This window comes from Trichoplusia ni, chromosome 18 (assembly GCF_003590095.1).
Source record: "Trichoplusia ni isolate ovarian cell line Hi5 chromosome 18, tn1, whole genome shotgun sequence".
NCBI classification, from domain to species: domain Eukaryota; kingdom Metazoa; phylum Arthropoda; class Insecta; order Lepidoptera; family Noctuidae; genus Trichoplusia; species Trichoplusia ni.
The window spans coordinates 6,123,903-6,138,926 of record NC_039495.1 but is presented as its reverse complement, the minus strand read 5'-3'; the positions used below and the strand labels follow the sequence as shown (position 1 = coordinate 6,138,926).

The window sequence follows — 15,024 nt, the reverse complement described above, 5'->3', positions numbered from 1 at the left end:
CGGTCAATTATACCACCTCTATGATCTCTATGGCTTACCCACAAGATACAGTCATGTTTAGTGTGCCATTAAGTTAATTTAAAAGCTAATTACGTGGTCAATTTCGTCATAAAAACTGGGTCTCACCTCGCTGTACCGAACCCGACAATGGGACATAAAATAATATTGCTAGTTTATAAAATGTTTAACTATGCTTGCGGCTAGGGGTAATTAGTAATAAGTGATCTGATGGAGGGAGGGGGCTTGCAAGTACATACCACACAAGTACCTACGTAGTAAAGTTGGCTACACTAGAATGGTATCAAAGAATTACGAAAATGAACCTTATTGTAATGAAATTTTGTTTTTTCTTTTGGCATTGATGGACAGTACTTTAAAACTCAATCAAAATTAACGCAGCCACTTAAAATACACAAACATTTAATGATTAATGGTTATCGAACATGTATTACTACTATAACTAAACTATGATAAACAGGAAAAAAGAACATAGAATGAAATTAAATCGCAAATGGAGTCATTAGTATCGAGCGTTTATATCCCTGTCATCATTGATTAATACTTACTTTGTCAGTTATATTTACATATAATATGAAAGTTTTTAATTGTGAAGACGATGTAAGCTCCTTAGCATTTTATAATAACAAGCTGGTCGACTTACTTAAATTAGAATGATTGCTTTGCAGTGGCGTTTAAGTGATTGCTTGCATTCATTTGTTACGCAGGCGCTGTCATATTTTTAGGTTACTTTGCTAGTTGTTTTTTTTTAACATTTTGTAGTGAAGTGACGATTTATTTTTCTACAGGAGCGGTAAATCACTTTCTGTAATTATATAGCTTTTATAACTAGGAAACTGACATGCCAGTGACGCATTTTTTTTTACATGTTTGAACTTATAGATTTTCTTTATAGCTTCCATTCATAAACCTTAAACCTAAAGGTTGTTGGTTAATGAAACATTTTGAGTGTAAAAACAAAATATTCATTTTAATTTGAAAAAATGTGTTGCTGATGATTATGTTCATTACGTTCTTAATTTTTTAGTTCACATTCATTCTCAATTTAGTAATATAAAAAAAATGTTATATCTGACTAAGAATCTAACAGTTAACATGGCAATAAAAATATTTATAGGTTAATTCTCTGAAAATTTTACTAAAATAATAAAATACTTAATTATGGTCGCAATTAAATTATTTAGTTTTCATTTAGCTGTTTAGTTCTCAACTAACTCTTCCATTATACCTTTTATACCATATAACAATTATTATTATTATCACAGATATTACACTACATGAGTACCTACGCATTTATCTGATTAACAGAAATCTAATCTCCATCTCTCAAGGTAATCCTGTAATAATCCATAATCGGGTCTTCAATCACATGTTCGCTGTCCACCGCTCCATTTTCTTCCAAAAAATCAGTGTTACACCTCAGCCAATCCAAATACAGCTTTAAGTACCTGTCGTTTGGGTCTATGTCCGTGTGACCTAAACAGAATATCCTATAGGCGTCTTCGCCATATTTCCCGATGCCGCATAAGTCACTTGCCCGGCGCCATTTTGAAGAAACAAACTGATAACTGAGCTTCCATATCATATGTCCCCTTTTCCTCAATCCTAAGTTATCAAAGAATCTTTCTAAAGATACCGGAGTGTCGTTTAAGACGTGATAAGGCGTCGGGTATTCATCGAAAAAGTTCTTCATGTAGGGCCTGGCTGTTTTGCCTGAAGTTTTCGTTAAGAATATTGTTGCTATTAACATTGCCCAAGGATTTGACGAGAATTCTTCTTCTACCACGTAATGAGGAGAAACCGGCATACATCTTGGTGTTATGTTGAAAAACGGTTGGACATGTATTGGTTCTTGTTCTTTTATGGTCAACTGTGATAGGCTGAGTTCATCTGACTCCATGGAGATTTGGCTTAAGTCTTGCGAGGAGTCCAGGGATTTCGTTGGTGAACTTGAGTGTTGGATCAAACGCGGACTGACTGCCGTGAAGCTTTCTTTTTCATTGAAGAATCTGCTGATACAATCCGAGGTGTCCATATTTCTGTAAATAAAAAAAAAACAATTTAAATACACAATAACTTCTTACATCTTATAGGATGGTCATGGCCTAGTATAGGGTGGGTGATATTGAGGTTCTAAAAGATAGGTTGATATTAAAATGAGCACAAGTGGGCCAATGTTAATTACTAAGAGAGTGGTCAGCTGATACCTAATGTATTAAACCTCCATAGATTTGATTTATAGTGTTTAATAACTACAATGTGCGGACAATAGAGCAATTAAATAATTACTACAATTACGAATCGGAAACAAGTCGTTTTTGTTATCTTATAATGAAGAAAAATCATTAAACTAAGTGTTATTACACTTAGGTTTATGTTTTCTTTTATACGTGTGTTCCACTGCTAATTATTTTTAAAAACTTTACGGCCCCAGTTAATTTGGTTAGAAGTAAGTACATAACATTTTATGAAGAAATTTCAACTTAGTTTACAGGTAAGATTATTATTTTTCAAAAAAAAAGGTTTTAAATTTGCCTGTAGCTTTTTTTAATGAAATGAAATATTTATTGTCATCAAGTTTAGCTCAGCAGTGATTTATTTGAAGTCGGTTGTATCATGTATGGCTTTATTCTTTGAAAAAATATATATAAGAAATTGAAAAAAGAGAAATAATATTAATATCTATTGCTGTTGCCGGAATAGAAGCGAGACGAGTCTAAGTCCAGTTATGAAGTATGTCCAAAGTATAAAGCCCTGAATGACATTTCTTCCAAAAGGGGAACAGTAGTACTTGAGGTACCTAAGCAATAAGCACCCTGATATTAAAATTATAATTTTAAATACACTGCTCGCCCTACAGTGTGTTTTGTTACGATCGTGACAAAAACTAGAGGCCCACGTAGTGTTACTAATTGTGTTTATGAGGCGAATCCTCAAGTGCCTTTGAAGCAAACAAGGTTTAGTGGCAAAAACAGGCAGGTGGTGGGCGGTCTGTTGACAGAATGACGCTTATACAATAAACAGGGTTTATTGTTTATGTAAGTAATAATATTACCAGTAAGTAGTAATATTAGCCTATAGGTGTACTGCTGGGCTCAGGTCTCTTCTCATATAGGAAAGGTTTGGCATTGATTGTAAACCGCTTGATCGAATTTGATAAAATAATGCCAAGAAAGGCACAAGTAATCTACTTTTTTTTACTACATCAATTAATGTAAAAAACTAAGTTTTTCTTTTTATCGCAATTTTTGAAGAAACGGCAAAATCGTTTTTTTTAATTTTTGGTACAAGTAGAGTAAGGCAGGATCCTAAGAAAAAGCCACTTCTTTCAATAAATACCAAGTAGGCGGGACCGTGGGCAAAAATAGTTTCTTATCTAATAACAGAGATACTACACAGTTTCTTTATTTAGATCTTAACACAGCCTTTTCTAATCATGATCATACACATAAATATCTTTAAAAATAAAAATAACCATACATTTATCATTTGACATCATAAAAAGAAAAGATAGATCCAGTCCCACTTTAGGGTTTCGTAACCAAAGGCTAAAAACGAAACCCTAATGCAAAGACAAACCCAAAAAATGTGTCAACTGGCACTGGTTCACAAACTCGACAGTTTATTTTTTTACAGAATGAATGGTGTATTTCCGTTGCCTCTATAACTAATAAAAAAAAAGACAAAGGTTACGCAACAGTCTTAAATTTGACAGCTGTCCATTTTCTTTTGGTTCATTTGTATGGAACCTTAATTGACTAGTCCGAGTCACACATGACCGGTTAAAAGTTTAATAGCATTGTTATAAGTTATAAAACAAAATGTGCGTCGCGAATACACCTTAAAAAGGTCAAATGAAATGTGAGCCAAGCGTTAAATGTTATTCAAGTGAGACAATATTACTGTCAACAAGTTGTTCGCTGTTTCTAAGTAGTTATTTTTCACGGTTGTTGTTAGTATTAAATTAATGCGATACTGTGCCATAAATAAATTGTTATTGTAACTTCATCGTTACGAAACTTTACTTATTATAAATGCGTATTTTATTGAAATATCAATTGTTGCCCGCCAGCTATAAATCGAAAATCATCGAACGGGTACATAAAATCTGGATAAAAACTATCCTATGATCCTGGTTATAAAATATCTTTGTACCAAGTTTCATCTAAATCCGTTCAGGGGTTATTACGTGAAAGAGGAACAAACATCCCTACATACATACATATAAACTTTAGAGATGAATTAGACTATTTTTTAACTACTATTGAATGACAAGTGTCTGCCAATAACATTTTATTAATTTTTCAATAAATTTATATGGCAAAACGTAGTAAAGTAAGTATATGTATAACGGATTTCACACTACGTACAGCCACAAGTAAGTAATTAAAACTGTTTTAAACACAAACAAAGTTAAACAGCCGTATCGGAAATCATTGAGTAAAGAATGCGGAAAATATCTTTTCACGAATCTGTGCCAACGAGGGGTAACACAACAATACTGTCAAAAGAATTATGAAGATAAATTACAAATACTTTGTAGTGAATTAATTACGGATACAATTCATTCATCATCTGTCTGAATTGAAAGAAGTCACTATGACTGTCATAAGGTCCTACGGGGACCTACTACTAAGTCTTAAAACAACATTAATGTGCTTGTGGAAGAGAGATGCCGCTCTATACCCCGTATTGCGCTGTCACGCTTTAACAACCATAATAATATTACTTTAATATGTGATGATAGACCCTCAGGTAAGCTGGTCCTGGATCCGTCACTGATACACGGAGTTCTACCTACTAAGATCCACTACCACTTACAGAAGACTAATGTAGTTTTGTAAAACAGATGCAGCTTTATATCGCGTATTGCGCTGTCACACCTTCCACGACCATAATAATATTACTTTAAGACGTGATGGTAGACCCCTTAAAGATTTTTTATTGTGTATTGTCTTGTCTATAAACGTAGTAACATAGAATTAAAGACTGAATTATTAAACGCTCATTAAATTCTCTCCTAATTCAAGTAACAAAATGTTTAATGTAGTTTGCCTGCACGTAAATAAAACATGTAATTATATAAGACTGTAATGTTTTTAAATATCGTGTTTTTATCAGGGTATAAATGATTAAGTTGGTAAATGTTAGGTTATTAGTTTTCGAAAATGGTTTACCAACAGATAATATCCAATGCAACTATTGATAAGGGTGTTTATGAGAAATTCATTACATAAGGAATTTCTACATTTAAGTTTCTTTAACGGCGATATTGATATAGATTATACTTTTAATATGTACCTACTTATGGTTATTTTTTCGATTTCAGGTGTCATTCCATTTAAATAAATAACTCTTCAGACCCAAGATCTTACAGCTTGGCAAAGGTTTCACTTTAGCTATTAAATTCATTCGTTTCTTGTCTGTCCTGCCCCAATGTCTCCCAAAACCATGCAAATATAATTTCGGTAGAAATCTGTTAGAATCCAGTTACCTAATTCCAGTCGCTACAGTTAACAGTCACTTAAGTATTTATGGTATGTCTGTCTGCACGTCCAATTTGGTTTAATAGATGTAAACTGAGAACAACTAAATATAAAGTACCGCGACATTCCTTATTTGCATACGAACGGATGACAACCGGGGCTGAGAAGAGAGCCGAGAGTTTCAAAAGAGACAGCGCACTAAAGCGGCTTGCTTTACTTGGTACGTCGGGAAGAAGCTACAAAATATAACTATCTCTGTTTAACACAAGTATCTTGTATAGTTTCATCTCGCTCTAACAAACTTTTATCCCTTTTCCGAAGCGCCAAGTTACATCGGCTGTACCGTATTCGGCGCAAAGCGCTGTCTCGCTTTTATAGTTACATGAGTCTAACTGTAGTTGTTGGTAGAGGGGACTCAAACTGTACCCATCTGTTATCAACTGACCCTCTTTTATAAAACCAAGTGCAAAGCAAAAATTGTATTGTTCGCAATAATGGACCTTACAGCTTTGTTATAAGAGTGATGATAATGGCAAAGGGTTATGTTGATGTGTGGTCGAATTTTAAATCGATATCATCTAAACTTTGTTTGTGACCTTGCTTGCATAAACAGGATTTTATAGTTAGTTTTATTAAAGGGATGAACGAAAACGTTTATTGCACGTTACTGGCGGTTACTGCATTCATTAACAAGCGCAGCGTGGATTTTGTTTAGTGCCGGTTATTGTATCTATAAGAAATTCATTCGGTATTTTAAACGACATTTTTCTGCTTGGATATATTTGTTGTTATAAAAACATTTAGAGAACTTCGATATATATTTATGGTGACATAATACCTCGGTATCCTTTAAGATTTTAACAATTTATTTTTGCCAGACACGTTTTAAAGTTTGAATGCATACCATAATGTTACATAGGTGGTCAATAGGAAAGTAAGTAATTTAATACATATCCATTATTTTACACAAAACTACCTCAGAAACTTAAAAAAATGTCTTTATCAATATTCTTCCAATTTTTACATATATTCATAAAATATTAACCTCTTTTAACACTAACGGGTAATCAGAATATGTCCGGTTATCAAAATTCGTACAACAGTCCTATCCTCTACTAAATAGCAACAATAGCTACCCGTATCATACGTAAGCACCTTGTATTCTATACAATGTTATGCAGATGTTTTACCCCCAATGATTTTGGCTTCCGGATAGCAGACGGGAGCGCATTTGCATATTACCGCAGTCTCGGCCAGAAGGGTTACCTTTGAGAGTGCTGATTTTGCTGTCTACGTTAAATTAAATAGTTTATTCTGTTACTAGGGCAAATTGGCACTATTAGACGTCAATTATGGTCGTAATTTTTTCGTGAGTTTGAGGGAGTATCGAGGAAGGAAATGAATGATTTAAGATTTCTTTTCAAGGCACTTTGAGTAAGTCAATTCGTACATGGTTCATCAAGTGTTAGTAAATCCTTACTAATAATCCTTACTTGTTACTCAATCACGCAAAAACGGCTGAACTGATTTGGATGAAATTTGGCATGCATTTGGTCATTGACATGGAAAAGAAAGTACTACCTTTAATCCCGATTTTTGAAATATTTCCCGAGGGAAAATTTAAAAGGTCACTAAAAGATCACTAAGGGGATGTATTCCCATGGAAACGAGAACCACCGAATGCTGTAAACTGAATTCCACGCAGACGGTGTCGCTGGCAACAGCTAGTGATTAATAAAATCAAACAAAAATATGAGAAATAAAATCAATTCTCCTTACGATCCTATTTGGTTTCTTGTAACAAACAATAACTTCGGATCACGCTGACAGATTGCGCCACTTACAGCGAACAATGGTATTGAAGCGATCCATGGATTAGACGGATGAGGAAAATATAGATTACAAACATTGCTAAGCTTTATCTTGAATACAATTTGTTTCACTTATTTTTCTTCTTACAAACAGACGTTGGAATTGTGTGTAAGCGAAATAATAAAGAAAAATCAAAGTAAAATGCAAATGCAAAAATGCAAGTGCATTGCAAACTTTTTCACTCCATATTTTAAGAGCTATTTTGGTTAATAAAAGTTTTGTTATAAACATTAAACGTCAACAATACATTAGAAATTCTCACAAAGGTCGGTTTTATTGAACAAAAACTAAGAAAATAGCAAGTGTGGTAAAGATAAAACATAAGAAAGGCATGCAGTTAATTGGCGCCAGTCTATATTCTATTAGATAACTGCTTTAGCAAAATATGTTAACTGTTGTGACTAAAAACCTTATAACGAATGATAAACCTTGGAATATAGATATAAGTATCAATGACTAGCTGAATCGCCCTACTTCGTTTGGTTAATGAATACCCTATAAACACTCACAAATTGGTAGAAGGTTAGTTATATTAGTCACATGTGGGCGCATGAGCATCGACAACCCCAAGAGTGAAGTAGTCACTGTGGCCAAAGTCTAGGACCTCATGATCATAAGAAACTACAAGGCTTTCTATTTATAAAATACCTTTTTCAACTCGTTTCAGGAGATCAAAGAATTATTTAAAGACCATTTGAACCGATGCCCGCCGGGCTAGCAAGATTGTCCGAAAGGGTTATCGTGACTCTGTTACACACAGAACAAAAGAATAAACATAGGTGGTACTGAGTAAAAGTCTTACACTCCCTTTGGATAAACCCAAACGTTAGGAGGCATTTGATGACTTCACATGCGGAAAAAGGGATCAAAAGATTACCGATTACCGATTGCCTAGTTCATATAAAACAAACTCTTTAAGGTATAGATATATGATAATCGGGACTCCATAAAAAGATTCTCTAGTTAATACACGAAATGAAACTGAATAAATTGTACGGATTAGTTTCACTTTCTCATACCAGTTAGGATAAATACATTTATTATAAATACATTTAATTATTTAATTGTTTAATTATTTAATTGTCTCTTTCCATAGTAGGTACTTTTTACTCCAAGCACATATTGAAATATTTGTTATCATCAGATAATAAAATAATGCCTATAATAGTAATAACCACTAACGAACTACAGTTAATAAACCCATGTTTTGTTTCATCTCTATTTAGAAACAACGATGGTATTCACACACATGCTACATGGCATGATAGATATACAAGTCATTATAATTTCTACCATACTGAATCATCATTGCTATGATTACAACTCATTAAATATGAAGAAAAAAACATAATTGCGTTTCGACATCTTTCAGTAACAAGTGACGGCTGGGTGTTAGAAAAAAATACGTCTATTGTTTTTTTCTATTTTTTTATTTATTCGTCGATAAATAGGCTGGCAGTTGCTCCATGAAAATTTCATTAGTCTGATGAATTTGGTAAGAATGGATGCAGATAACAATAAAGTATGAGAATTTTAAATGAAACTGTTTTATTTATACATATTATAATCTTTGATTATAATAGTACCAATCAAATCACACAACATCTATTTCAAATTCGTTCCAACTCTTCTTACTTCTCTAATATTCCAATAATAATCAATTGTCAAAACGTTTATTTATTTATTTAAACTTTTATGTATAATTGTGGTACATAAGGCGTTATCATTTAATGAACTCTAAACCTAACACTTCGATACCGTATAAGTGAAACAATAGATCCCTTGATCTCAAAAAGGCAAGTTGTGGACAGATATTAAATGCAAACCAAACGCCCTCAAATAAACAGTAATAAACGTACACATATTACGAAATAATAAAGTTACTCCACTTATTTAGAAAGAGATAGCACTATCTGCTCGTATAGCTCCATCCCGCTCTATTATGGCAGGTTAGTGGGATACGTCACAAAATGGCGTTGTACATCAGGTAAGCTAACAGATGAGAGTAAAGGTCGCGTAGGAACACAACTCGTTACATACGCCTGAACATACAACATATAACATACATGTGCATGTTCGCCTCTACTGCGAACGTCAGATCAATGTTTAGAAGGTCGATACGTTTCGGATGTGTACTGCGTTAGGATAATATGATTGAAGGAGCTAAACGCAAGAGTGATAGCTGCCAAAAGCATCCTGGTTCTAGGTGTATTTTTGCATGTCAATTTAAGGTTTGTAGAACCCACCGCGACACTATGATAAAATTTCTTGGTGAAAAGAGCCCTTATTACCCATTGAGAAAAGGAAAATTAGTAGCTAATGACTTAACGTTGATAAAAATGCATGCCTGTTTGTCTAATCAACTCGGGTCTGATAAAAGTCTGAATAAGCTAATATGAAAAAATATAAAAATCTGTGGTATGTTAGCGATCATATTTCAACCCGATGTAAAGCTTTAAAAGCTTAAATAATAAACAACCGGCTCCCTATCTCAGCAAGGGCAGCTAATAACGTCCTGACTTATGGGGTCGGTATCATCGGCCATGTTTGTTTGTCCGCGCAATAAATTGAAATGGAACTTAATGGGATAGCGCAGCAGTCTCGAGGAGGTTTGTTGGGACCTTTTTTTGAAAGAACTGGTGACTTTTGTACTTGCGAAAATTATATACATCCTGTACTATGGAGTATACCCGAAAAGAGGATTGGAGAAAATGTGAATCTTACAATCCTGAATAGTTAGGTTTCAGTTAAAATCCCATCTTTGTTATTCCAGCAGGGTTGTTCATAATTAATTCTTTGCTAAACTGGCTTTGACTGGATAACACAAAATAATATGAAACCTAAAATTATACAAATATACGAAAAATCTTTTCTCGATAACAGCAGACAGTTTTCATCCCAAGGGAATTTTTTGAAGGGAACGTGGGTTTAAAGCAATTTGAAATATTCTACGTAATGTTTACATTGGATGATAAGAGGGCTGAAGTAAAGTACGTAGGTGTTGTTTTAATGTTGGATAAATATTGAATTGATTGGTTAGATACTTAAGTTATTATAATATATGATTATAAAAACAAATGAATGACGGAGTATTTGATGGTTGTCGTATGTTTCCCAGCACCGATAGCAAGGGTGACGTAGTACGACGGTATAAGTTTAGTCAGGAAGAGTCTAATGTCAGAACATTAGGGGTCTAGTCTGACTCCCCCTGGGGGCGGGTGTCCTAGTGGATTACACCGCTACACCAAAACTAAAAGGAACTTGAGGTTAGTTATGTGTGGGTTAGAGAAACTAGATTAGAAAGAACTTAGCGTTATCAAGTTTTGTAGTTATTATTATATATTTTATATGAGTATATATTTTGTTTTATTTGGTGTATTCGTTATTTTGATTGTCCTATATTTGTCTACACACTGTGTTTCTTTTTGTCATCTCCTGTCGCAGGACTGCTGGAAGAAATTTCTTGAGAAATAAGCAGTAACTTTGTACCTTCGGTGTTTTTCTTTTTATACGTGTTTTACTCTGTGTTTGTTGTGTGTACACTGTGTACATAAATAAATAAAAAAAATGTGGTTCCAAAATTATCTACTGCTCTCAAAAGCAACGTTCAAGGTGAAAGGTAAGGTTATTTAATGTACCATGAAGTAAACAGTGTAACCAATTCCAAAAAAAAAACAAATTTTCTTCTTTTTACCAAAAATAATAAATAATTATTTCATAAACTCCAACTAGCAAAATATCTAAGTACAGCCGGCAAAAACAATTCATCAATTAAAGATACAAAAAATAAATACAAAAACGTGTACAAGAGTGTGTACATAAGAATGTTTAAGTATAGTTACAGTAAAAACAAGTAAACAACGATAATTTGTATCCATGACCAGCAAGTTACGAGTAACATTAAGTTAGGATCGGTACTAGAAAATTACATACTTACTTATACCTATAATTTATTAGGGGATATGATTGTACACTTCTATTTTAAGACGTCCATTATGGTACATAATAAAGGTTTGATGATGACTCTGTATGGGGAGTTGGAAGAAATATTATATTAATAAAAGTAACTGCTTCAGTTGTTGCTGTGCTGAAATGAACTTCGATTTCAAGAATTTTATTTTGGGTTACCGATAACCTTATTTATCTTTCAAAGATTGAATTTAGCCAAAAGATCTTTCGGCAGAAATTCGTGAAATGGACGAAATGGTCTCGACCTACGGACCAGCTATTCGAGATATGCTTATGATATATCATGATGAGTGGTCGTGTAAAAGGAAAGAAGTCTACAGGCGTTGGAGTAAGCTTACAGCTGCACATCTTGTTCAAGAAGGCCCTTTTTTACGTAGCTAGAACTAATATTTATTTCAACCGTATTTCAGTAATTCTCCTCTTCCGAACCCCTTTCTTCGGATAGGATATCATCAAATGACTCCTTCCACATTTTTACTGACTAAAACCCACCCACGTAATTCCTTTGCCCTTCGTGTGCCGGGGCCTTTTTAACGATTTCGGACAATCCTGCTGCCTATTGCGACTCCTCTAGGCCAAAGCACGAACAAAAAACTTAGTGATTCAGAGTTCTAATGTTTTTACCGTCTATAAAATAATTCAGAATGTTTTCTAGTCCAGTCGACAGCTGTTTGCCATCTTACGGTTTTACTATAAGCACTTTTGTATTATGTGTAAGCAAGACGCCGCACGGTGGGCTGAAATCAGCAAGTTGGGACTTAAGGATTCAAATGAGCATTTTTGAGTTTTGTGTACTAATACAAATATTTTTTGTTCTTTGTAAATTTTTTTTATACCTAGTACTTTTCGAGTTATGGACTCCTAAACTTTGTATGAAATATTTATCGGTTTTTGGTTTAATCTGACACGTCTTATTGTTGTATAGCAGAAATATGTACTTATAGCAAAAAAATAAATTATTGGTAAGCATTCTACACCACCCTTATGACGTCATTTGTTTTAAACAATAGCGCGGTGTAGGTACCCTCTTAGCGCGTCGTCCAATGAGCGCAGCGATAAACAATGACACGGTTACATTTGAAAAACAATTACCCTCAGTACGTTGTTACACATCGTAATAAACGCACTATCCTACCTCATATTTTTGAAATACTATTACTATTTATTACGTAAAAATGTTCGATTTGGTGTCAAATATTGATATTGTTGTGCTATTAAAGGAAAGTGGAAGTTTTAAAAATAATAATGTTTTATATAGTGCTATTAAATCTAGATTAGTTCCCAATGTGTTAAGTGATGAAAACGATAAAGCTTTAAAAGCGTTTTGTGCAAAATATTGCTATAATCTGCAAAGGAGATGGCAAAGTGCTCATAGCAAAGAGGTATTGTTTCGTAAAAATAATAACGAATGGTTATCGTCGGAAATAATTTGGCCTGATTTCATTGCAAGTGCATTTGAAAGATACCAAGACTCTGTTCCTAGTACATCACGTGTACATGAATCTCCAGCAAAAGTGTCTACTGCCACGTCAACGAATGTAAGTCCAAGAAAACCATTTTGTGAATTAGGACCTAAGCAAAAAAAGAGACGTACGGAACATATTCATACAACTATGACTACAAAGGAAATATCTCATGCATGTATTATAAAATTACGAGAGGATGGTAATCAAGGAATAGCTGAAATCCTCGAACACCTACTTAAAAATCTACAGGATGTACATAAAGTAAAAGATAGACTTTTAGAAAAAAATGAAAAACCTAAATTTACTCCAGATGAAGCTTTGGGACTTGTTTTGTCCCTTAAATTAACAAAGTGGCAATATAATACTTTAAGAATAAGTATCAAAGAGAAAAATGTCGACATGTTCCCTTCCTACTAGGTACAAGGTGCAAAATGCAAAACAAGACTGTTACCTCCTGGGGACACCTGGGGACACCACTGATAAAAAAAAACGCGCTTAGTTCTCTACCTCAAGGGTAGTGCGGAAAAGAGAATGAAAATCAATTTACTCCAAAATCGAAGAAAATCGAAGCAAGTGATATATTGGAAAATTTGCCTAAAAAATAGCACAGTCGAATACCAAAAGCCGTTTCTTGAGAACTTTTGAGAATCAAAAGTTATTCACATAAAATACAATTTCTTCATACAAAAATAAATTCAAATCGTTATAACTTTAAAAATATTAGGTATAAACAAAAATCGAAAAGAGGAAAAATGTCTTGTATTTAGTGGTAGATTGCAAATCCGTTATTATTTTCTGATAAATTGCTCATCAATTTTCGTGAGTCCCTAAGTCTATGGAAGCTTGATTTCAGCCCATCGTGCGCCGCTCTCCGTCGTGTATTGCGCATTCTCGCTTCCGTAGCGACAACAGTTCCTGTCTGAAGCCTCATAGTACAAGGACAGTGGCTTCTAGATATGTCGATGTCCGTTGTGAACGGGTTATTCAACAAGGTGTAGAGTACAACTGCCGGGACTCGGGTAATCACCTTCTACTACAAAACAAGCTAATTAGTCGGTTGCCTGATCTAACGACTTAGATAAGATTTTTTTCTCTTCTTCAACATTGATGATTAAAGTCAAAGGGAAGATAGAAGAAGACTGCACCTTTAGTTTTGCTCAATGCTTAGTCAATCAATTATAGGTATTTTGATATTTCAGTGACAATATTATAATAGATTCCGGAAGGAACACCAGGAAATTGAAAAAAGAGTGTAATTCCAGCTAGAACGAAAAATTCAAAGAAATTATCAGTTTTCAATCAATCCATAAGCTTCAATTTAGTATGGTAAATAATATTAAAAACTTAGGTAAAATACACAGATTTTCTTTTCATTCGGATACTATACTCGCTTCGAGAGATTTCAACTTGCAAACTTAAAAAGTATCCAATAGCATTTCTACTCCAAGCAAAACCTTAGGAAACATAACTGTATAGAGTTCTTGGCATTCTTATCCATAGCGTACATTACTCAGAACGTATAGGTAATAGATGCACTGCCATTCTTGATACTTCAACAATGGCCCATCGATGTGTATTGACAGGCCTTGACACAGTTTATTACCGAACTAACTGTATATGCAAAGATGGAGAGATAATTATAAAACATTGGAAAATGTTCGGGAGATATTTCGTTGTGAAGTTGATGTCGATTGGATCGAAAACACAGAGGGTGAAAGAGTGTTTAAGTAATGGTATTAAAATTTGGGAAGTCGGGATCAATTTCTTACATGTGCAAAACGAGGATTATGATAGGAACTGCAAAAATATATATATGGTGAGAACAATGAATTTCATCTGTTTTTATTTAATGTCAGGACTTAACAGTATGTAGAACCTACAGCTATCTAGGGTTTACTTGTCAGTACCACACATATCAGTGATCAAAAAGTTTTTATTTCAAATAGGCCTTTCTTCAGGTATTCTTAAAACGTCACAGCAATGGCTCTAGGTGCGCGAAAAAATGTTCCATTTCTTTCCGACCTTCCGAAAAACGGGCAAGAAATACTAAAAGATCCTTTTAATAAATAAAGAGTTATACAATATTTCTTATAGAATATTATGTTGTCATCGTTAGATCAGTGTATCTAACGTTCGAAAGGTCCAAATAGACGTTAAACGATTTTCGCATGAGTTACTATCCAGCCTGTATACAATAGGTAAAATCGAAGCAG

The 15,024-nt window shown here is 33.9% G+C and overlaps 1 protein-coding gene across 1 annotated transcript in view; it reads right to left on the bottom strand.

Moving 5' to 3' along the window:
- Positions 1 to 948: 948 nt before the first annotated feature.
- Positions 949 to 15,024, bottom strand: part of LOC113502765 (methyl-CpG-binding domain protein 4-like) — a 43,769-nt gene continuing 29,693 nt past the window's right edge. The window contains exon 2 of the mRNA XM_026884440.1: positions 949 to 2,057. Coding sequence (XP_026740241.1) covers positions 1,331 to 2,053 — 723 coding nt within the window. The 5' untranslated portion in view covers positions 2,054 to 2,057 and the 3' untranslated portion in view covers positions 949 to 1,330. The remainder of the gene's footprint in view (positions 2,058 to 15,024) is intronic.